This window comes from Leptidea sinapis, chromosome 8 (genome assembly GCF_905404315.1).
Source record: "Leptidea sinapis chromosome 8, ilLepSina1.1, whole genome shotgun sequence".
In the NCBI taxonomy this organism is placed as follows: Eukaryota; Metazoa; Arthropoda; class Insecta; order Lepidoptera; family Pieridae; genus Leptidea; species Leptidea sinapis.
Genome location: NC_066272.1, coordinates 15,204,604 through 15,228,370, shown reverse-complemented (window position 1 = coordinate 15,228,370; position 23,767 = coordinate 15,204,604). Strand labels below are relative to the sequence as shown.

General features: G+C 34.8%; 1 protein-coding gene and 2 long non-coding RNA genes across 5 annotated transcripts; 2 read left to right on the top strand and 1 right to left on the bottom strand.

Annotated features, from left to right (window-relative positions):
• Window positions 1–7,657: 7,657 nt before the first annotated feature.
• Window positions 7,658–10,710, bottom strand: LOC126965763 (uncharacterized). 2 transcript variants are annotated; one of them, XR_007729583.1, is made up of 4 exons: window positions 10,160–10,710; window positions 9,967–10,071; window positions 9,143–9,328; window positions 7,658–8,086 (listed from the first exon to the last, which is right to left on the bottom strand). It is a non-coding gene; the product is annotated as an uncharacterized LOC126965763 (long non-coding RNA). The 2 variants fall into 2 exon arrangements; XR_007729582.1 differs by having other exon boundaries at window positions 9,967–10,708.
• Window positions 10,711–11,171: 461 nt separating this feature from the next.
• On the top strand, window positions 11,172–23,677 carry LOC126965714 (uncharacterized). 2 transcript variants are annotated; one of them, XM_050809463.1, is made up of 7 exons: window positions 11,172–11,288; window positions 11,443–11,576; window positions 13,511–13,639; window positions 19,722–20,026; window positions 20,405–20,539; window positions 22,257–22,511; window positions 23,373–23,677. In XM_050809463.1, the coding sequence occupies exons 2-7, from the start codon at window positions 11,503–11,505 to the stop codon at window positions 23,498–23,500; spliced, it is 1,026 nt and encodes a 341-aa protein (XP_050665420.1). In that variant the 5' UTR covers window positions 11,172–11,288; window positions 11,443–11,502; the 3' UTR covers window positions 23,501–23,677. The 2 variants fall into 2 exon arrangements, with proteins under 2 accessions (XP_050665420.1, XP_050665419.1); XM_050809462.1 differs by having other exon boundaries at window positions 11,212–11,359.
• Window positions 13,676–16,522, top strand: LOC126965770 (uncharacterized). The gene is made up of 2 exons (XR_007729589.1): window positions 13,676–14,221; window positions 14,478–16,522. It is a non-coding gene; the product is annotated as an uncharacterized LOC126965770 (long non-coding RNA).
• Window positions 23,678–23,767: the final 90 nt, after the last annotated feature.

The following is a 23,767-nucleotide window of genomic DNA, read 5'->3' as shown; positions in this document are numbered from 1 at the left end:
TAAGGACGAGTCTTGCCCATTACAATGCAGTGCCGCTCAGGATTCTTGAAAAGCCAAAAAATTCTGAGCGGCACTTCAATTGCGCTCGTCACCTTGAGACATAGATGTGTGATAGGACGAGACATATCAGGTGCGTTGAAATGTTAAGTCTCGTTTGCCCAGTAATTTCACTAGCTACGGCGCCCTTCAGACCGAAACAGAGTAATGTTCACATTACTACTTCACGGCAGAAATAGGCGCCGTTGTCGAACCATAAACTAGCCGGCATCCTTTGCAAAGAAGCCTCCCACTGGTAGATAAGTAGGTATTATAAGAAATACAGAAAATTTGATGTCTTGATGTGATTACTTATTAGCCTTTTTATTTCGAAACAGATGACTGAGACTTCTGTAATTATCTCCATATTCATTTATTTTTATTTTTGCAGGTATAGAATTTGTTAATTATGTATCGCTACGTTGAATATTGTTTTAAAGTAGTGATAACAACTCCTCAAAATTTTCTACTGTCATTCTCATTCCCAATCTGTATTCAAAGGCATCTTCTGATTTCAGCTGTGGCAACAGCATCACTAAGCCTGCTTTATCATTTTTTTTGCTTATACAATTTCTCACTCAAATCAGCTTTTTTTTTCAGTTCCTTTCTCCACTACGTCAGTTACTTCTACTAACAGTAATAATAGAACAGTTTTAAAACAATTTCTAAACTTTTTTCTTGAAAGCATTGTCACTATAGTTATATATGTTACCGATCTTACACTTTTTGAATGACTGGAATACTATGCACCAGTCCAGCCCTGGGGCTGGATAACTGGACTGGAATAATGTGAACCGAGCATTAGGGAAAAATAATAAGAGAGTGCTAACAATGGGCGCTCACACCCATTGACACCTATACCTAAATTCGACACCCTGATGTTAGCTGGTCAACTAGACCTCTTGTATCCTACTTCAGCTACCAAGAAACGCATCTCTTGACACCTGTTGTTGCGGATGTCCAATGTCCATGGGCAAAAGCCCACAAGGCAACAGCCTCACCTCTCTCCCATTTGCCCTCTCTTTCATAAAAAAAAATAAAGCCTCTTGTAACTCATACGTGTCTGCTGACCCACAACCAATGTACGATTTTTAAATAAAATTAAATATTGAATTGTAATTATTTGCCACATCAAAAAAATAATAATTTCTATCTAATTGTATAAAAATAATGATAACTTATAAACGTTACTTATCAAAATTATGGGATATGAATATATTCAATGGTTGTTGTTTAATACCAACATTATTACTATCTATCTAGCTATCGAAAACGCTGCTTAATTAATCTTTTTGAGAGATACCAAAACAATGTGTGATGGGATTGCTGCTGATGGCGGTGTTGACGACACCTGCTCATGAACAGGCGCTGCTTGTGGTGCCTGCGGACTTCAGAGATTTTTATATTTCATTTTTAAATTGTTGATATACCATTTTAAGTTATTAGTTTAAATATATAATTGCTCTCATGCTACCTTTCCGTATTTACAGCGTATACGAATTATTGATATCAACTGGACTCATTACTCTTTTGAGTTATTTAAAAGATTAAATCACTTTTTTTTTAACCTAACAACAACTAAGAATAAACGTTTGAGTAGTTTTGGGGCATCATTTTGTAAAATGCTGAACCTGTAAATATAGATTAAAATACTAGCAATAAGTTTCTTGCCACTTCTTCTCATTCAAACTCAACTTTCCCGATACGGTGGTAAAATTTGTTGTATTATTGTATCATTTTGACCTAATTGGTGAAATGATTTTTCTTTCTTAATTTTAATAGGTCTACAGAAAAGTCAGCGGTGGTAGGTATGTATATCTCTTAAGACTAAATAACTAAGCCTGTTCTCATTAAAAAGAATGGTAATTCATATAAGTCCGGACTGTACCGAATACAACGGCCGACTAATTGGTGCGACTTGAGAGTCACCCACACAATCCGATCGGATTGTGTGGGTGACTCTCAAGTCGCCAAGATTTATTGGATATATCATCAAATATATCATCACCGAGCCAAAAAAAATGGGCGTTTCCTTTTTCTTATTTTTAATATTAAAATAATTTAAGAAACAGTCCTTCGGAGTGAATTTATTAACATATAAATTTCTTAATATATAAAAACAAATCATCTTTTTATTTGCTTTTTAACCGCACCCTCGTCCACAGAACACTTTTACTCTAACGAGCCCTCGTCCGAGAAGCCTCCGAGGTTACTACTTACTAGTACAAAATACAAAGGTACTCTGTGCTCCGAGGTTGACCATTTAGCTGTACCTACAATCAATAATATCAGATAATACAAATGTCTAATATCTAACTTGTAACGTAGCATTATAGATCGTAGAAATATTAATCGTGCATAATAACTGTAATAAGCGTATGCCGAAAGATTCGTTCTGAAAAGAATATTTTATTTTATGTAACGTAATATTAGCTCTGATAAGAACCATTTCATAATGCTGTACATCAACTCATAGAATCATACAGATCACCAGTAGTCAACTCATCGATGTACGAGCATCGTCACGTTCTCTCGACGACCGCAGATATACTCACGTGAACAGTCATATGCTCCGCGTTACACAACCGCACAGCAAGGTCGAGCGTCCTCGAATGACGCGGACTCGAGGGTTGATCGCTATTCAAGCAATTTTAATCAATGAGCGACAGAGTAGGTGCTGAATGCTCATTGACATCGTATGATCGAGGTTCGACGCGAGTTTACACAAACCGCGCTCTCTGGCCGGCTTACTGCGATAGCATTAGTTTTAGAGCGAGATAGAACACATAATATTATTCTCAATTCTTATTGAATGAAACGTTTTACTATTGGTTAAAATGTAAGCTTTAGTATTGGTGTGTATTTTCTGAACTTGTAAATATTTTTTAAGTAATAATTGTAATTGGGTAAATAGTTTTAAGGATTTTGTATATATATCATGTAACTTTCAAATAAATGATATCTTCCACATATTCCTCACAGTCAAGCAGTTGTTTTATTTAATCGCCAAACGCTCAGTCTCTAAAACCACAAGTTCAAATTGTGATTGTCAAACAGCGTTGCCAGATGTACCGCTTTTCCGCTTTTTACTCCGCCTTTCTTGATAATGGACCGCCTTCCGCTTTTAACTGACGCGGTTCCGCTTTTTTTGAGACTAGTTAGTTCCATGTCTTGTTCAACTTTGAACAAGGTGAAAATTGACTCGGTTGAATGAATACTTCCAATTTGAAAAGAATGTTGTAACAGTAGTACACGAAAAACTGGTGACTTATTGAATGAATGGTGAAATACGAAATTGTTGAACGGCTGTTCACAAATCTTCCTAACTTTGCGCTCACAGCTCTGTCAGTTCCTATTTCAAATGCAGATTATGAGATGAAATATTCAAAAATAAATAATATAAAAACTGACAAGCGAAATCGTCTAATTACACCAACAGTCAATGGAGTTCATTTGGCGGACTAGGCTGTAAGAAAAAATGAGGGGCTGTTCCAAAAATTTCAAAGCTTCTCCAAACATGTTGGCAAAGATGACTGTCAAACAGATTTACAACATTCCAAAAGCAGAGGTCGAAGAGTCGGGAGACAATGCTGAGGATGTGTTTTCCATCGAATAAGGAATAAGAATAAAATTCCTTTTAAACACTCACATTTTTTTATGATCACTGACATATTCCCTTTAATTTATAAAATCACTTTTCCTGGTATGAATAAATATATAAAAAAGACGTGTGGCACTCGGGGACTGCCGCGGTAAAGCTATTGCATAGCATTTTTTATCAACTTATGCAATTATAATTATTTATTTATTTTATTTATGCAGTATTTTTTTTTTGATAAAGTTAATTTTGAAAAAAGGAAACGGAGAGTGAGTAAAATTTAACTTGCAAGATTTGATTACAGACAGACAACGGTACAGGTGAATCTAAATAAAAATGCTTGTCATAATAATAAAAATTAAAAAAAAAGTGATATAAAAAATCAAGTTGTACCCCAGGCTCGAACCTGGGACCTTCTGCTCAAAAAGCATACGTAATAACCGCTGTTCCTGTTATGACCGTGCCGAAATATCTATATACATCTAGTAAGTAAGTGTTAGGTTATTTTCGTTACGGAATTTCTGGATTCGGTCTCCACGCTCAAGGTCTGCGATAGAAGCTATTGCATAGCTATAAATAATAGCTAATAGCTTAAAAAATAAAGCTTATCGATTGTTCATGTTAATATATAATGTTTAAACAAGAAGTTCCGCTTTTTTTGTTGAAAATCCGCATTTTAAAGTACCGCTACCGCATTTTCAACTTTCGTATCTGGTAACACTGTTGTCAAATGTCAAGTAAAAGACTTTTTTTTGGCGGGAAGTCAAACAAAGCGGGCATTTTAAAATTTCTTAATAAATAAAATTCATATTTCTTGGTAAATTAATTATCCCAATCTACGAATAGGGTCTCAAAGTGATGGAGATGGCGATGGGGAGTCTTCGGACAAAAAAAGAAAATACGCGCGGATTTCGGGGAGAGATGAGAGAAATAATGATAAGTATAAAATTTATTTTAAAAGAAATTATACTAGATTATTTCCAGAAAATGTCACATACAGTGACTATACCGTGTATGTTACATCAACGGACGATGAAAAGTTGGGTAATAAAAACCCTGTAAAACTTACCCAACTCTTTACAGAAAATGTGAAAGGCATAATGAGCGTATACAGAATAAATTGCTGTAACTTTTCAAAAAGCTGCTACAGCAAACAGCTTTTTAAAATACGACAGTTTTCTAACAAAATATAAATATAGAGCCTTCATACCTGCCCACCTGGTTGAGAAGTTGGGTTTAATCAAATTTGTGCCAACTGATATGTCCAATGAATATATATATCAAAATATCACTTCAGATGCAGACATAATATCAGTTAAAAGATTCATGAAGAAAGATGAGAATAAAAAGTTAACACCAATGACCACAATAGCTATAAGTTTTTCCTCAACAACTTTGCCAAAATGTGTATTTTTAAATCTATTTCGATACCAAGTTTTTACATATATTCCACCAATAATTCAATGCTTCAAGTGTTTTAAGTTTAATCACTCAGCCAAAGTGTGCCGAGGCACACAAATGTGCTCCTCTTGTGCGGGCAGTCATTTATACAAAGAATGTACAATGGATACCATGTGTTGCATCAACTGCGGAGGGGCTCACCTAGCAATTTCATGGGACTGTCCAATAAAATTAAAGAAATTAGAAGAAAAACGTACACTTATATTAAACCAGAACCGTACATTTGCATCTATTATCGGTTTAAAGAACTTTAATTTCTCATTAAGACTGTCGTCACTTACATGAGAACATAAAATCAGTGAGTGAGAGGCGAATTTGCTCATTGCTGCTTTCCGGTTTTTTAAGGCGGTGGTCCAAGTTACAAGATATAGTTTATTGTTATTTTGATAAGATGTTTTTATTCATTGCTTTGTAAATGATATAGCAGCCTTTTTTTGAAGATGTTGAGCGAAGTCGCTTCTCTAACAGTTTTCGGTAGCTTATTGTATAGCTGTGCTCCTGCAAATGTTATATTATTTTTACCATAGTTGGTTCTAATACTAGGTAATACAAAGTGTCTGGCGCGACGTAATACATATTTGTTGGTATTGTGTTTTGTTGTGAATGTTGTATTTGAGTAAATGAGTCTATGAGTTATCTTATATATAAGTATGCATGTGTAGTAGTTGTAAAGTTGAGTAATGTTCAATAGTTTCGTTTCTTTGTAAATAGTTTCTGTAGGAGTTAAGTAGTCATAATTATGTAAAATTTTTATTATTCGGTTTTGTAGCGTTTGGATTGGTTTTATATTAGTCTTACCTGCTTACCCCATATTTCAATGAGGTAGAGTAAGTGTGGCTTAACTAGGGCATTATATATCAATAGTCGAGCTTGTTTTGGAATACACCGAACTATTTTGTGTAGAGAGCCTACTAGAGATGAAAGTTTGTTTTTTATATTTATTAGGTGTGATTTCCATGTTAAGTGTTTATTGAGTGTCAATCCAAGGTATTTTTCTTCAAAAGTCTTTTGCAATACTTCTCCGTTGATGGTAAGATTAGGAATGTTAGGTAGTTTTTTATTTTTAGCACTATATATCATATATGATGTTTTGGAGGCATTGATAGTTAAAAGGTTACATTGAAACCACTTTTGCAGTATATTTAAATCATCTTGTGCATTTCCCATTAGTTCTTCTAAGTTTTTGCCGAAGTAAAATAGACATGTATCGTCTGCATAAAGGGTAAGATGACCCTGCATACCTGCTTGATGTATGTTATTTACGTACACCAGGAATAATAAAGGTGCTAGAAGGGATCCCTGAGGAACCCCGCATGTCAGCAGCTTGGATTTGCTTTGATGAGATCCAATTTTTACAATCTGGTACCGACTTTTTAAGTATGACTCTAGGATTTTGTGTGCGGTTTCTATTATACCGATGTGTTGCAGTTTTTCTAGGAGCAGGGTGTGGCTGACGGTATCAAAAGCCTTTTTGAGATCAATAAAGACTCCTATTGCAACTTCCCTCTGATCTACTTTGGTTTTTATTGTGGTTACTAGATCAATGGTGGCACCAACTGTATTTGATTTTGGCCGGAAACCGTACTGTTTATCATATATAAAGTTTATCTCAGTTAGGTATTTCTCTAATCTGTTATATATGATTTTTTCAAAAATTTTTGAGAATGTCGGTAGAACTGAAACTGGTCGGTAGTTCCCAGGGTTAGATTTATTGCCTGCTTTGTACAGTGGGGTAACTCTAGCAACATTTAGACTGTCCGGAAAGATACCTTCAGCCAAAAGTTGATTTAGACATTTTGTTAATTTATTTATTATAGGATTTTTGATACATTTTATGGCTTTGGTACTTATACCATCCAGTCCTGTACTCGTGTTGGGGTCTAAGTTGTCTATAATTTTGGAAACCTCATTTATGGTGCACGGAGTAAATTGAGACAAATTATGATGTTTGGTGTTGTGGTTAACTATGGGTAGTGTGTATGTGTTACTATTATGAAACTGTTTAGGTATTTTGTTGGCCAAATTTGTCCCTATATTTGCAAAGAAATTGTTAAAAATTTCGCATACCTCTATTGGGTCCGTAGTAACAGTGCCGTTTTCAGAGGTTAGGTTTGGAGGAGCACAACTATTATAAGTAGCAATACTTTAGATGATAAGAATTTTCCAGCACTTAAATCTAAATCCATTGAAAAAAATGTAAATAACCCTAAGTCTATTGTAAATACTAACTCATCAAATAAAAGAGACACTATAGCAGTAAATAATAAAACAGAATTAGAAAAAATAGCAAACAATGAAATTATTCTCAATGCCATTGTGAAATCATTCGTTTCTTTAGCCAACTCACCTTGTAATGAAGCTCTTACAACAAATAGAATAAGAGATATTTTCTTGAAAAATTTATTATAATATGGATCATAGCTCTAATAAAAATAATCAAAATATAAAGAATTACATTACAGTAGCACAGTTTAATATTCAAAGTGTTAAAAACAAAAACCTTTATTACTACAATTCCTTTTTGAACAGGATATAGACATTTGTATGTTAAATGAAACATGGTTGAAAGAAAACAGTTGCCTTAATATACCAGACTATATTATAATACTTCAAAACGGACCTAATGGTCATGGTGTAGCTATTTTGATAAAGAGTTCATATAAATATAAAGTTATCCAAACACCATACTATGACCATTTACAAACAGTTGCAATTATTTTAAAACTCAACATTGGCCAAATATCCATGCTGTGTGCATATAGTCCTCCAAGAGGGGGTTGTTTTAAATGCAAGAAATTAAAGCAAATTATAAATAACTTGCCCAAACCCTTAATGATATCAGGTGATTTTAATGGACATCATGTTGCCTTTGGTTGTAATTCTTCAAACTCCAGGGGAAATTATATTTTCAATTTATTAGATGAGTCCAATCTTTGTATTCTTTTAACACAGGTTCTCCAACCACAATAGGTACCATAAGTCATAATCCATCTGCAATAGATATAACATGTGTAAGTCCTGATATAGCCCCTTTATGTGAATGGAAAGTACATAATGACCCAATGGGTAGCTACCATTATCCTACAATAACAGATATTCAAACATCAATTGAAAAATATGAAATTGGTAGTCCCACTGAACACTTTATATATAGTAAGGCAGATTGGTGCAAATATCATACTTTAAGTGAAAAAGCATTCAATAAAATAAACTTAGAATCACAAGATTCAATTTATCTTTACAATAAATTTTGTGACATTTTAAACAAAATTAAACAAGACTGTATTCCTCAACTTAAAAAACCAAATAATACAAAATCTTATAAATTTAGAAAACCGGTTCCATGGTGGGATAATGAGTGTTCTGAGGCAGTATTTAAAAGTACAAAAGCATTAGCCTTTTATAGACATTTTCCAACAATACATAATTATATTGAATACAAAAAAGCTGATGCACAAAAAAAAGGTTAATATCCGAGAAAAAGAAGGCAGGCTGGACTTCATTATGTGAGTCATTTAATAGGTATACACCAGTTAGCAAGATTTGGAATTACATTCTACATGAGGTTTAAAAGAATCTCACACAGAAAAGCTCCAATAAATGATGAGTGGATACCTTCTTTTTTAGATAAGCTAGCACCTATAATAAACCTAAACCTAAGATATAAACACAGAAAAGTTCAATCAACTGGTAACCTTCATAGCTACTTTCTTACTGAACCCTATACTATGAAAGAGTTTAAAACTGCTCTCAAATCTAGGAAAGACACCACACCAGGTCTTGATGGCATAACATACAAATTAATAAAGAACCTTCACCCTAATGCTTTAACTATCTTATTAAAAATATATAACCACTTATGGCTGTCAGAAATTATCCCCGATTCATGGAAAACACAGTGTGTTATCCCTATAATTAAACCTGATAAACCAGCAAATGATTGCAACTCATACAGGCCCATTTCATTATCGTCATGTATAGGAAAATTATTTGAATGCATGTTAAAGTTTAGACTAGAACATTATAGTGAAAGAAATAACATCATACCTAAAGAGCAGTTTGGATTTCGTAGACGTAGAAGTGCCACAGAAAGTTTTACATCCTTAATTTCAGACATCAAAAACTCATTTCATAACCATTCCCATACAGTTTGCACCTTTCTTGATGTTAATGGAGCATTTGATAATGTTAACCCTTTAGTGTTAATTGAGATTCTCACAGCCATTGGAATACCTGGCAAAGTTTGTAAATGGTTATTCAGATTTCTGTATGAGCATACAATGTTCATTAAATTCAATAATGTTTTACATGGACCTAGGCTTATTTATAAAGGAATAATGCAGGGATCTACTATCTCACCCTTATTGTACAACTTGAATACATCTCAAATTAACAGATATTTAACAAATTCATCTGCTAAGTGTATCTTGTTTGCTGATGACATAGTTGTGTATAGTGTTAGTTAAAATGTAAATAGTGCTGTACAATGCTTGAATAATTCACTTGACCAAATCCATAGATTTTATAGTGACTTAAAACTAGATATTAATGTAAATAAAAGTGGTGCTATGGTTTTCAGTAAAAAAATGGGTAATATACAAGATACTCCTCTAATATATTTTAGTGGTAATCCATTGGTTTGGTTGAATGAAAAGAAGTTTTTGGGAATATGGTTGGATACCAAACTGAAGTTTGAGTCTCATATTAATAATATCATTAAAAAATCTTCTAAAGGGCTTAACATTATGTGTTCTTTGGCAGGTGTACACTGGGGTTCTGACCCTAAAATATTGTCCATGCTGTACAAAATCACTGTTAGAAGCCACTTTGACTACAGTACCTTAGCATACATGAATATGAATATTACTTACCTCAGGAAGTTAGATTCTATCCAGAATAAGGCTCTCAGGATTATAACAGGAGCTATGTGCTCCACTCCAATAAATGCAATGGAGGCAGAATCTGGCATTTTAACTCTAAAATTGAGAAGGTTACAAATTGCCAATAAGTTTGGTCTTAAGTTATTAGCTAATAACAATAAATTTGTTTTAGATAGAATTCTACCCAAAGAGGATTTTCCTCAGAGTTTGCTGTCTAATCTTTCCATTAATGCTACTCAATTGATATCTGATCATATCCCAGACATAATGAACTTTATATTAAATTTAAAAACTTTATGTATAAATGTATATTCATGTAACATGAAACCTTTGTATAATATTGATTTTAGATGTATGAGTAATGATCTTTTTGAAATAGACACTGAAATAGTTAGAAATCAGTCAGAATTCTTAAGCTTTGTATATAGACAACAACTTTTTTACAAATTATATACAGATGGTTCAAAGGTTGCAGGAAATGTCACCTCAGCTTATTATGACTCTCAAATAAATAAAACAAAATGTTATAAGATTGATCCCACATGCAGCATATTTACGGCTGAGTGCTATGCAATTTATAAAGCTTTATTGTACATAAAGGATGTAAATAGTAGAAACTTTTTAATTGTTTCTGATAGCTTAAGCTGTATTACAGCTCTGGACAATATGTCAAGTAAGCAATGTTGTAATTATATTTTATTTGATATTACTAAAATTATATAAGAGTTAAAGAATAGTGGCAAATCTGTTACATTTAAGTGGGTACCTTCCCACAGTGGTATTTCTGGTAATGAGGTGGTGGATAAAGCAACCCGAGGTGAATTCGATGAAGATCACAGCAAAGTATTAAAAGTTAACACAGCTGGCCTATGGACTTGCATCCCGTGCCACTAAATAAATTAAAAAAAAAATAACACAGCTGATTTAGAACATATGGTCATGAATTGTCAACAGTATAACTTTCATCGTTTAATTTTAGCAGCAGACATTCAAAATATAACATTGGATGATAAGAAGAAAATGCAAACGACACCTTCCACTTTACAAGACATTTTGTGTAATTTATCGTTATACAAGCCATTGTACAAATTTATTGTAAATACTATAGGAAAAATTTAACTTTGTTATCTTAGTAATAAGTGTGGCCTATGGACTTGCATCCCGTGCCACTAAATAAATTAAAAAAAAAATGTCAAGTAATATCAGCTGTCACTCCCTTGGTTCTGTATTTTGTAGGCTATTTATAAATTTTATTCAAAATTTTTATTCCGTATTTGTATGAAATATTGTTATTTTTCAATATTAAGATTTAAGTAATTATTTTATGCAACTTCTGCTATCGATCTTGTAATAAATTGGTCTAATTAATCTTATAATAATAATGGTGTTTAAACTATTTACATGGCTTATATTTTTTTAGTGCTTCATATTAAAATCTATATAAATTAATTCAAATTATGTTAACAGGAATCACCAAAATTTCCATCAAAAAGGCCAAGTATTCATCCGATAAAAAATGTTGTGAATATGGATCGCGATAAGTTTAAACGCAGAGACAGCAATAATGATGAGTCTTACGATGAGGTTGATAATATCATGAGGTAGGGTAATGTTTTTAATAAATAAAATTATAATTATAATCAATTTTAGTATGAGTTTTTTTGCTGCATCACTATTGTATTATTATTATTAGTACATATTACAGTGTAACTGAAATGGTTTGTAAAATGACGAAGCTCCAAATGATGATTAAACGAGTTGCAATTAGTGATGTGCTGAGTCGATGTTTTGGTGGATCATGTTGACTAGAGTCGATTTATACAGTAATCAAATCATGAAGCCATGATTTGATCCCAGTACACAAGTGTTATGCTTATGCAAATGTTTACTAGAGTCCAAACTCTAGTCTGCTACTGCTACTTTAGAACAAAAAGGAAAATATCGAAAAGGAGCTAAAACAACCATTTTAATGAAAGCATTGTGTACATGTGCTATCTAGAACTAAGGAGGTATCTACAAACCAGAAATGATATCTTTTTAGAAGCCATTTCAGAACTTCAGTAATTATAGAATCAAGTCTAAACCAGAAGCGAGTCAGGTGTACTTGATTCGAAATAAATTGGTTTTCAAGTAGGTGATTCCAAGAAGGGAATCAAGCCCGAGTCAAACTGTACTCGGGACATCCCTATTTGCTATAAGTTCCTTGCAACTTCTTCTCATTAAAAAGAAAATGTTTTACATTCTTTACCTACTTCAATAAAGTGATTTTGATTTGATAATCAACTGTGGAAATTTTGAAAATGGGTTTCTTTTTGTTTTATGTGACAAGGAGGGTTAGTGCTAGATTTGTGGTATTAAAATCCATCAAATATCTTAATATATTATATAAATCCAGTGTCCTGATGTTTGATTCCAGTGAACTCCTAGACTAATGAACAGATTGTAATGGGGATTACTTCATGGAGTGCAGTATAGTCCAACTTGAGTGATATGATAGTGTTTATATCAATTTGGGACCCATAATTATTTTTATTTTCAATATTTGTTTTGTATGGACATATTTTCTATGAGATAATTTATTGACACACAGTTGGACAGTTCTGCTGTGAAACAATTTCACTATAACAACAGGGAGCATATTTTACAAAATCATTTTTGATGTTATGAATGATAATAGTATTAAAAATAAAAGTATGAATATATCATGGTTATGATAATGGTTGGTAAAGCGGCTCTAATACAGTTCAGAGCAGCCATGTTTCACTGAGGCCAAAGTGATCTATTTTGATAGCCACTGTTAACTAGCTCACTGCTAAGATTGATTCTTTTCATGAATCTTATTAAATCTTTTGCAGTGAGCTCATGTATCTCAAGTAGGTGAAAAATTTTAAATTTTGACATTAAAGGACCACATTCAGAGGGGATGTGTACCAATGTTTCAACTGCACTAATACAGACTAAGCAGTTCTGTGAACAAGATGTATCAAGGGTTTATTTAACAAGACTCCTTTGGGACAACACAAAAGTTCAGGGCCAATTTGAGTGCTTTTGCGAAAATTCTTGCAAGTTCATCAACACATTCATTGCCTTTGACCCCTTCATATCCTGGAACCCATTCAAATGTAACTTTTCTTCCAGTTTATTTCTCCCAGAGTATTCAGTATAGGCCGGCACTTGTCCACATGTCTTAAGACTGTTCTGATTGAGTCTATAGCAGACAGGGCCACCTGAGTATCTGTGTAGATGTAAATACACTTGCCAACATAGCGTTTGTTGTACCATTGTTTCCACACATTCTAATGTGGCAAATACCTCTGACTCGAAAATGGAGGTAAAGTTTCCCAAGTTGATAGATTTTCCAAGTTTGGGGCACTCTGCTTAGATTCCATAACCAATGTCAGATCCCGATTTGGATCCATCAGTATAAGGCTCCCCAATTGAATGCTAAAGTCACTAATGGTTCACTGCATGAACCAATATAAAAACGCATTCAGTAATTATTACAGTACACAACCATGATTCTTTTAATTTTCAGTAAATTTGCACGAGAAAAAACATGTACGTCAGCACAACAACATCAAATATTATCAAGAGAAAAAAGGAGAAAAACAAGCGAAAGAGAAGTAGATGATGATGACAGTGAAGATGAAGAAGATGAAAATCAGTATGTAACCCAAACATAGAATCTTATATAATTACATTTTAATTTAATGTTATAAAAGAAATTTAATAATCCACCTAGGGTTTGCCTTTTCTTTCTGGAAAACTTGGTATGTATTCCCGTCTGACTCGGGGATTGTTGAACGGAGCGGTAGAGCCTGCGGGCGGAGGGTTCTTGCCGCCGATTTATGGAGAACCTTTCGGACTAAAATTCGAAGTTTCAATTCGATCTAGATTCTGTTTTCGGATTGCTTCTGATCCTTAGACCAGTCCCTTACTTATTTATTACTAGCGGCCCGCTCCGGCTTCGCACGGGTATAAAATATATATCCTATGTCATTCACTGAAAAAATGATAAAAAGCTACGTCCAGCAATTTTTAAATCTGTAATATCTGCGAAAATATTCATTTAATCTCCCGAGACCTCACACGATGACATATGCACTGTTATATTTGAATTTCGCGCTGTCTGGGGCATGAACGAAGTGTTCCCATACTTGAATATATGTATTTTCTGTGGTTTCTGAACGCCATTTTTTAATGGCGACGGTGAGACTGTAGACGAAAGGAGCCATCATGCCGCGCGGTGAGTTTTCATGTTTTTTATCCTAAAAATCGATACAATTTTACTTTATTTTGTTGTTTTTTTGTACAAAACAGTTGAGGTAATATGTAGCTAAATTTGTAAACCAGTATTTCACACAAATCATCAAATTTCGCTTTTTGGGATAACCTTATTTTTCTATGACCTCATATGATCACTCTCGTTCTGAACTACAATTCTCGGTATGTTTTTACGTCCTCACACGATGACACTCGTTCTAAAGATTGATATTTTTTAGGTTTGAAAGAAGATGAAATTCTCAGTTGGCTGAATGAATCCGATGGTGAACCATTATCAGACAGTGAAAATGAACTAGTTCCACCAACACATTCTAGTGGAGATTCCAGTTCCGATGGCGATGAAAATGGAAGCAACACTATACCAATACTAGATGAAAACACATCTTCCAGTGACGAAGAAACAGCAAGCTTGAGTACTCCTTCGCATCCACCTGTAGCAACTACTGTCGGTGGCCGAGGAAGAGCAAGTTTAAGCGGTAGGTGAGACGTCAGTAAGGGGAAGAGGACGCGGAACGGGACGGGGAAGTTCTGTATCGGTAGCCATATCTCGAGGTCGAGGGCATGCCCTCGTAAGATGTGTGCGCCAACGTGGTCGTGGTGTCCAGCAGCGCAGGCGAATTGGTATTCTATATCACCAAAACTGGTGAGGAGTCTCATTCAAGCCAAATTTAAAAGGTATACAGCAACCAGCATACCTGCCTTGTGATCGGTCAAAATGGGAACCAGTTGATTTATAAAAGAATATGTAGACGACGACATACTGGATAAAATGGTCACTGCAACCAACAGAACCGCTTTGTCACGAACCGGACATACACTGGAACTTACTTTGAAAGAGCTCAAAATAGAAAAAAGACAAAGAGAGATAGATTATTCAAAATCCGATCTTCATTGAAGGTCGTTTACGATGATGATTAGATCTCTGAAGAGAAGATAGATGATAAAATCTGGAAGGTTCGCCCTTTTTTGGATCTTGTATTAGAAGGGTGTCATAAACAAGAACGTACTGTTGATATGAGTATAGATGAGATGATGATACCGTTTGCTGGCCAGTGCGGTATAAGAGTATATTTGCCGTGCAAGCCAAATGCTCTCGGGTTAAAAGTCCTTGTCTTGGGCAATCCCAATGGAGTTGCTTGTGACATGATAGTTTACCAATGCGATACTACCTTTCCGACTGAACTTACAGAACGTTACAGTCTTGGTGAATGTTCGATTATGTTTCTGACTCGGACCTTGGTAGCTGGGCACATTATACACTGTGACCGTTATTTCACCACTCTCAAGCTTGCAGACTCCATGTTGGAAAAAGGATTTTACCTCGTGGGTACCATTATGGCCAACAGAATACCTCGGCACATTGCTTTGATTCCAGATAAAGAGTTAATGGCAAAGGGACGCGGAACAACTTTTACCTTAGTACGAGAAGATGGGAAGTTGGCGACTACCAAATGGCAAGAAAAAACTGACACTTGTCAACGCTGGTCGAAAAAAAACAAAGTTTACGACCGTGACTCGTCCAGAAGTCGTAAAAGAATATAATTTATCCATGGGTGGAGTCGATTTGGCAGATCGCATGTGGTCTGATTGTCCATCGCGAGCCAGAACAAAAAAGTGGACGGTACGAGTAGTGTTTCACATATTTGATTTAGCAGTCACTAACTCGTAGTTTGTTTATCGCCATGAATGTGTGAGGAACGGTGTAGCTCGCAAAAACACAATGCAACTGCAGGAATTCAAAATGGTCCTAGGTCACTACTTTATCGAAGCTAATGACGTGTCTAGCGACAGTTCTGAGACCGACGACGGAGTGTTGGAGCCCAAATATAAGAAAAGGAAGGTGGCCATCGTTTCTCTTCCTTCAGATATCAAAAGGTGTCAAAAAGCAGATCATATGCCGCTAAAAACATCGGTTCAAAACAGATGTCGGCTATCTGGCTGCAAACAATCAAGCAAGACCAAATGCGCAAAGTGTAAAATTTATTTATGTAACACTTTGAATCGCAATTGCTTCCAAATATTTCATAAGTAAAGTTCTTATTATTTTATAGAATTCGTTTTGTTTTAAGAGACACTTATTTGAATGTACATTTAATTAATTTCTTTGTTGATCTCAACACGATTTTCTATTACAGGTATCTAATCGTACGAAAAAATTACTGATTTTTGTGATTATAGTTCTGAGGTAAAAATAGAAGTATTTTGAGGTTTATTTTTTTGGTAAATAACTCTAAGTTACAAAATAAAAGTAATTTGATGTTAATCATAGTGTTTTATTTAACTCAAGTCCAAATTGTGCATAACTTTAGGAGAACTCTTTATGTCCTCATACGGGACCTGACGCCTAACCTCCTCATATGAGTACATAACATAAGTGGGGTGGGGGGATGTTTTTAAATATTTTTCCGGGGACCACAGTTTTATACATTTCAGATATAGTAAATAGTAATTTATTTTAAAATTTTGTAAATAAATTGGTCTGGGTCTCAGGAGCTTAAATCATATGCTGTAAAGGGCCATATAGATCTATATTAAATCAACAATTCATTTAAGGTATATAATTAAATAAGGATTAATGGTGTATTGGTTAAAATCGCTTCGAAAATTAGACATTATTTGTCGTAAAAAGTAAATGACAAAACAATCTTATTGTGGGATATCCATAAGATATAGGGACAGAGAAAGCGACTTTGTTTTATACTATGTAGTGATAGTGAAATCTTATGAACTAAATACAATGAATATCTAAAAACAAATAACAAACACTATTAAAACATGAAACAATTTATAAGAATTGGAAAAGTGACTAAACAATTAATATTATTTACATACAAATTTAACACACGAATTTAACTGAAAATATTTTAATTATCGCCGTCGTGTACAGTAACATGTCTAATTTTAATAATTGCAAATAAGGACTACAGATTAATGCTTATGAGTAATGCGTGTATTCCGTCTGGCCGGAGCGCAGTACATACACGACACGGACGGCGCAGCGGACATACCAATCCAAATTTCGTTGTGTGCACCCTCGAGAACCTTGGATACGATACCCATATTGTTGAAATCATAATTTTGCGCGGCGGCCATCTTGGATTTCAAAAATGATCCCAACTTCGTCCCCTCGAGAACCTCGAATAGGATATCTTTAATGTTGAAACAATAATTTTGAGCTTAATATAACATTTCTCTCATACGTCGATAAAGAAGTTTCACTTCAAAAATTTATAAAAAATATCACAGTATTTCGTACTCTTGCGCAACTGCGTACGGAATTCAATAGTTTTGCCTCCTGAAGATTGCTTAGCGGCCGTTTAAATCGTGTCTATGTGTGTGTGCATCGCTGCGGGCGCTTTAGTATGAAATTAAATTACGGTCCAATTCTGTATTGTGCCCAATCGCAAGGCTTAGAGATAGACGCTATATGCGTCCTCTACCGAAGAAACGGTGAACCAATCACCAAATATAATTTAGTGGTTAGGGCATGCAAAACCGGTCCCGGGTCCAGTATTTTGATATCCGGTTCTGAGATGTACTTAGAACCAGGGCGTCCAGTTCTACCATATCGTTACTCCGGTCCACTGATCTAATGAAAATGTCAATACTTTGGAATGTTTCTTGTTGGACTTAAAGCTGACCAGCCTATTCTTATAACTTCCGTATTAAGAACAACAGTCGTGGCTTTGTTATGATCTCCGAAAATATTGAATGATGCGCTTTGCTGTCAATAACCTTTTTTAACCGACTTGGAAAAGGAGGAGGTTCTCAATTCGATTGGTGAAGAAATGTTGAACCCCAGACCGTACGATCGGGTTAATCGGCAACGTAAAACTCTTCTTCACCCAATATAATGTTTCGAATCTAGATTTTCTCAACATATCGCCTAATTCAATAAAAATATATAAATAAAGAATTATAAGTAAGAAACTGCATAGGAACCTTATTTAAAAATATGTTTTGAGACAGTTTTAAAGATTTTACAATGGAAGAACTACATGTGTTATAATATTGAATAGAAAAATAAATATTTTTATACAATGAATATAAAGTATATTGTTTTTTTTTTTTTGTTCATTTATTTAATAGAATAAGTGGGACTATACAAAAATTTAAGCTAATCAAATTGTTCTCGCTAAATTTTGTTTTAGCAAACGGAAAATTTAAATTAAAAACATTAGATTTGGTCATTGTAATAATCTAATAGGTGTGACCTACGGAATTTGGTAATAACTGCGTTTTGGCCCAGATTAGTCTTGGATAGTTTAAATACAAACATAGGCATTTAGTCTTAAATAAAGTCTAGATAGACTGATGGCTATGAAAACGTCGAATAAAATAGCGGTGACTGTTAACCTCTATTTTAAGCAACGACCGCACTCTAAATCCATCGTATTGCGAGTGTAAGATGTAGCTAGTCACGCACACCAAAATAATATACCTGGCCTGTTTTCATGCTTTGCCTAAAACAACATCTAGTCAAGGCCATTGAATTAGAGTTAGAAAAAGATTTTCCTTACAATACTATATAATATATATTATACTTCTTCTTTCCGTGAATGGCTAAGGTCACTTGGCGTTGCGTAGAGACGTCACTTCATTGTATGTCTTCAAAATCAAATCAAAATCACTTTATACATGTATGTCACGGAAATGACACTTGGATGTCAAAAAAATATTCTTCTTATTGAATCTACCGCTACTTCGTAAAGGGTTGAGCTAATGATAAGAAGTAGCAAGAAACTCATTGCCACTCTTTTATATCAAGATTTACATTTCCATCGATTTACAAATCATTTCAATTACAATATAATATGTAAAATTATGCAACAAACTTACTCAAACGTCAAATAGTCAATGCCTTACACGAGTCAAAAAAGTAAATGTTAATTAATACAAAAGTTATTGAGTACAGTAGCTGCATCATCGACATACACCATAAATAAGTAAAGGTATTCTGTGAGCATTTTATAAGCGATTATAAATAAATGAATATGTATATATCCATACATATATATACACACAATAACTTTTAAGAATCTGAAACGAGTCTCCGGCAACAGGATCATCCTGCCACCACAAGCAGCGCCCGTTCACGAGCATGACGCATGAGCCAGCCATCGCCTCCCTCAACCATATTTTAGGGAAGGGGACGACCCGCATTTATCGCGGAGAGTGTTCCGAAGAGCTGTTTCACCTGATTCCAGCCGCCGAATTCCACCTTCGCACGACACGCCACAAATTTGGATATCTCACCCATCATCTGGATCTGTGGCGGTACTGAACAGTACGGCTTTTAAGTAACTTTCTTCCACGTACTACAAAACTGGAATGAGCTTCCTTGTGCGATTCTTCCGGGACGATACTTCATGTGTACATTCAAAAAAGCGCTTACACCTACTTTTAAGGCCGGCAACGCTCCTGTAATTCCTCTGGTGTAATAACTATCTTAATAATTACAGATCTTATGATCCTAGTGACGCTGAAGACCAAAACAACTCACTGAGCCGATCAACAAGCCGGAGTCATATAACATCTAACATAAGTTTTTCAAAATCAAATGAAAATATAGGATATTGGATATATATCTTAGTTATTATATTGATAGCTATAATAGCATATTTCACGTTGCCCGAATACCTAATCAATAGATCAGTTGAGAAGACGGCAAATTTAAAAAATCTTCAGTTAAATTTTTTCAATGAAGTTGAATCGTTGGCCCGAGAATATAATGTTGATAGCGAATCAATGTTGCAGATACGTAGTGGTGAGTTTTGTTATTCTGTTTAAATCTCAATTTGTACATATTTTTTAATGATAATAAGGGACGACACGAGCAGGATGTTCAGCTGATACGCCTGTCCAAAACAATACTGAGCGGCACTACAAATGCGCTCGTCTCCTTGATACATAAGATGTTAAGTCTCATTTGCCCATTAATTACACTAGTTAGCGCGGCGCCCTACAGACCTAAATACAATAATGCTTACACATTACTGGCTTCACGGCAGAAATAGGCGCCGTTGTGGTACCCATAATCTAGCCGGCATCCTGTGCAAGGGAGCCTCCAACTGGTACAAAGAGGTTCAAATGTGGGTTAGTCCTAAAATAATATGTTAATAATTTCAAAAAATTATAATTACAGGTATTCGTACAATATTTGAAAATCAGGACACAGGATCATTTATATTCACATATGATGGAGATTCAAAGAAATTTGATCCAAGATCATTCGATAATTTTATGAAGGATATCACGTCGGCTGTCTCGAGATACTTACGTATGTAAAGTATAATATATTTACTAATAATAATAGAGATATCTGCAACGACTTTCTGCAAGCATTATCGACCGAACTTTCTGCCATCCGTTCTGAAAGCTCCGTAAAATCTCGTCCCAAATACCACACTGTGTGAAGACGAAGGTTTAATCAGTGTCTGTTACCACTGATGACGTACGGAACGCAGACGTGGTCGCTAACTATGAGCAAATAATATATAATAGTACAAGTATGGAAGTCTCACTCCGCAAAATAAATTAAAGAAATAGGGAATCTTGTGGTTATACAATAATGTGTATTTCAGATCGCATAGCGCTATTGACTAAATTTTTATTCACTTAGAAGTTGCCTCTCTTTCTATCGCCTGATTTTTACCTTTTCTGACGACATTAGGGTTGACTTCTTTGCCTATAACTGTAGTATAAGTATCTTATAAAATACTTCTGAAAAATATAATTAATACTATGACTACAATAAAAACAAAATAAGAAATGAAAGTACAAATTATAAATTTAACTTATTAATTGAAACACAAAAAGAATGGGAACGAAAAAAAAGAAAAACTACTTATTTGACTAATGCAGTTTGAGTACCAGCTAAGTGTTTAACAACACTTTCTTTGTAACTGACCAGCCAATTACTGAATATATCAAGTTCTGAATTGGTATTGTTTAACTTATTGTACTCGCGAAGAATTCGAGCGAGAGGTGCCTGAACTCCCAGGATGGTTTTTATGGAATATGGAATGAATAAGGGGAAGGTTAATATTCTGTAAGAGGTTACTACATTGTATTTGACCGTTTAAGAGTTTGAAAAGAAATATTACTCCGGCAAGAGATCCCCGATCGAGCAATGAAATCATATTAAATTTCCTGAGGCGCTAATGATACGGGTGTGAATGTTATTTAAACTTACCCTCATATTACGTATCTTGGTATTTTTGTTCGGCTCTTTAATCGTGGCTGAGGGTCCACTTTACAGGAGATAGGCTGATGGGAAGTTGTGAAGACAATCGCCCATGGATATCCGCAATACCAGGGGCTAAGCAATGCGTTGCCGGCCTTTAAGGTGGGAATATGCTCTATGCTTAAAGGTCCTCGAGTGGTATTGGTTTGTACTGCCAGTAATTGATTCCACAAAGAAGCAGTGTGAGGCAAGCCACTCGCAAAACGCGCGATTGTAGAATGCCAGATGTCAACATGATACAGGTGAAATTTGGCATCTCGATGTAATGTCCGGTGGTGAAACGGTTGAAGATTTTTTATGATAAGGGACGAGACGAGCAGGACGTTCAGCTAATGGTATTTGATACGCCCTGCCCATTACAATGCATTGCCGCTTAGGATTCTTGAAAAACCCAAAAATTCTGAGCGGCACTACAATTGCGCTCGTCACATTGAGACATAAGATGTTAAGTCTCATATGCCGAGTAATTTCACTAGCTACGGCGCCATTCAGATCGAAATACAATAATACATATACATTACTGCTGCAGGGCAGAAAAAAGCGCCGTTGTGGTACCCTATGCAACGGCCTTTTCCACTGGTAAATGCCCTCCATCGCCTCTTAAGAAAACTTTGGGCCTGGGACTTCCCTTTTCTTTTTATGCCCGGGAGAAGCACTGTGCAAAACTATTGGTGCCCAACTAGCCAGATTTCCTGTGCAAAGAAACTTACCACCGACAACGGTATTCTAACATTCAACTATTTACTTCTAGGTAACTACAGTAATGACATTAAGCAGGTTATATTTGACACCTCCGAAGAAATCTCATCGCTATCAGATGTTGATTTGATGAGGAAATACCGGCACGTCGTGGATCGCGTCGGAGTTCTGCTCGTCAAAGATATTGACAAACTCCCATCTAGTCTTGCGATGGCATTTCATTATTATTGCGACGAATACAATCCCCTTGTCAAGAAGAGCGCCATTTTCTTTACGATCAACGCCGCACAATGCTCAATTCCGCCATGTAAGTACTTAATCTGTCATTCGTTAAATTCAAAATCAAATATTTTTTATCGAAATAGAATTTTAAATTATTGCATGTCACAAATTGCAAACTATTTGAAAATGTATGCCTCAGACAGAAGAACGCAAGAAAATTAGCGGGCTTCTCTTAGTTGTAAAAAAATATTATTTACACATCCTGAGGTTGTGGAGGAGGTTGGGAGGTGAGGAGGATGTTATAGTATGCTTTACCACATAAACGTTTTTGTACTCCTTGTACATGGAGTTTCATCTGCACTAGTACAGAATGTATAAAACATGTAAGTTTGTCAAGTTTTAGCCTTGATAAGTTATACGTATAGATATAATAGATCTTGCTGTCAGGCAACACATGACAAAAGGCCAGGTTTATTACTTTAGTGTATACGTGACAAGCTATGCGATACGTAGGTCACTATTTTTTCGACGTGTTCACAGCTTTCATATCTCTATATAGACGTATAAATTGGATGTAGTTCACAAACATCGCAGTTAAGGAATTCGTGTTTAAAGTTTAATAAATATTAGTGTATTCCGTACATGTGGGTTGGGCTATTAAGACGTGATGTCATTTAAAGAGTCACAGTAGGGACTGCAATTTTTTGTCAGTCCGTTAATATGAATCACGTGAATAGTTTTGTGTTCTAAACTCAATTGCGACATGATTGTGGTTTGCAACGTTTTTTTTGGAATTACGTCGAATTATCTAAGTGTTAGTTAACACTTAATTCACATTTCTATCACATCTATAACTTATCTAAGTGGAAATTACTATAAAGTATGTTAAAGACTATTTATATATTCTATTCTTTTCAAATTATTTATTAAATTATTTCTTCTGCAGCTCAAAAGCCAAACCATAGCTACATCGAGAGATGTTTAAAAAAGAGATGGACTAGTATCGAAAGTGACAAAATTGGACCGCTGCTGACAAGAGTTGTCAATGTCATTGTTGATGTACGGAATTCATAGAACACCAATATATGAATCAGTATTATAGAGAATTAATATATACAGAGATATCCTATGCTCAAGTTACATGGAGAGTCATGGCAGATACAATCAGTGCCTTTTTTAATTTATTTATAGAAATTAAAAGACTGTATTTTATAATTTAAAAAAATATTATTAAAAAGTTTTGATGATCTTTTTCTTTGTTTTGTTAATCTGTGTGTAAAAAGTTACTTATACAAGTTTGAATAAAATCCCGTGCTATATCTTATAATGGTATCAAAGGCA

Coding starts and splice junctions, on each gene's coding strand:
- LOC126965714 (XM_050809462.1), top strand. Junction 20,027..20,404: donor AATGTTGCAGATACGTAGTG/GTGAGTTTTGTT, acceptor TTATAATTACAG/GTATTCGTACAATATTTGAA. Junction 20,540..22,256: donor GGCTGTCTCGAGATACTTAC/GTATGTAAAGTA, acceptor ATTTACTTCTAG/GTAACTACAGTAATGACATT.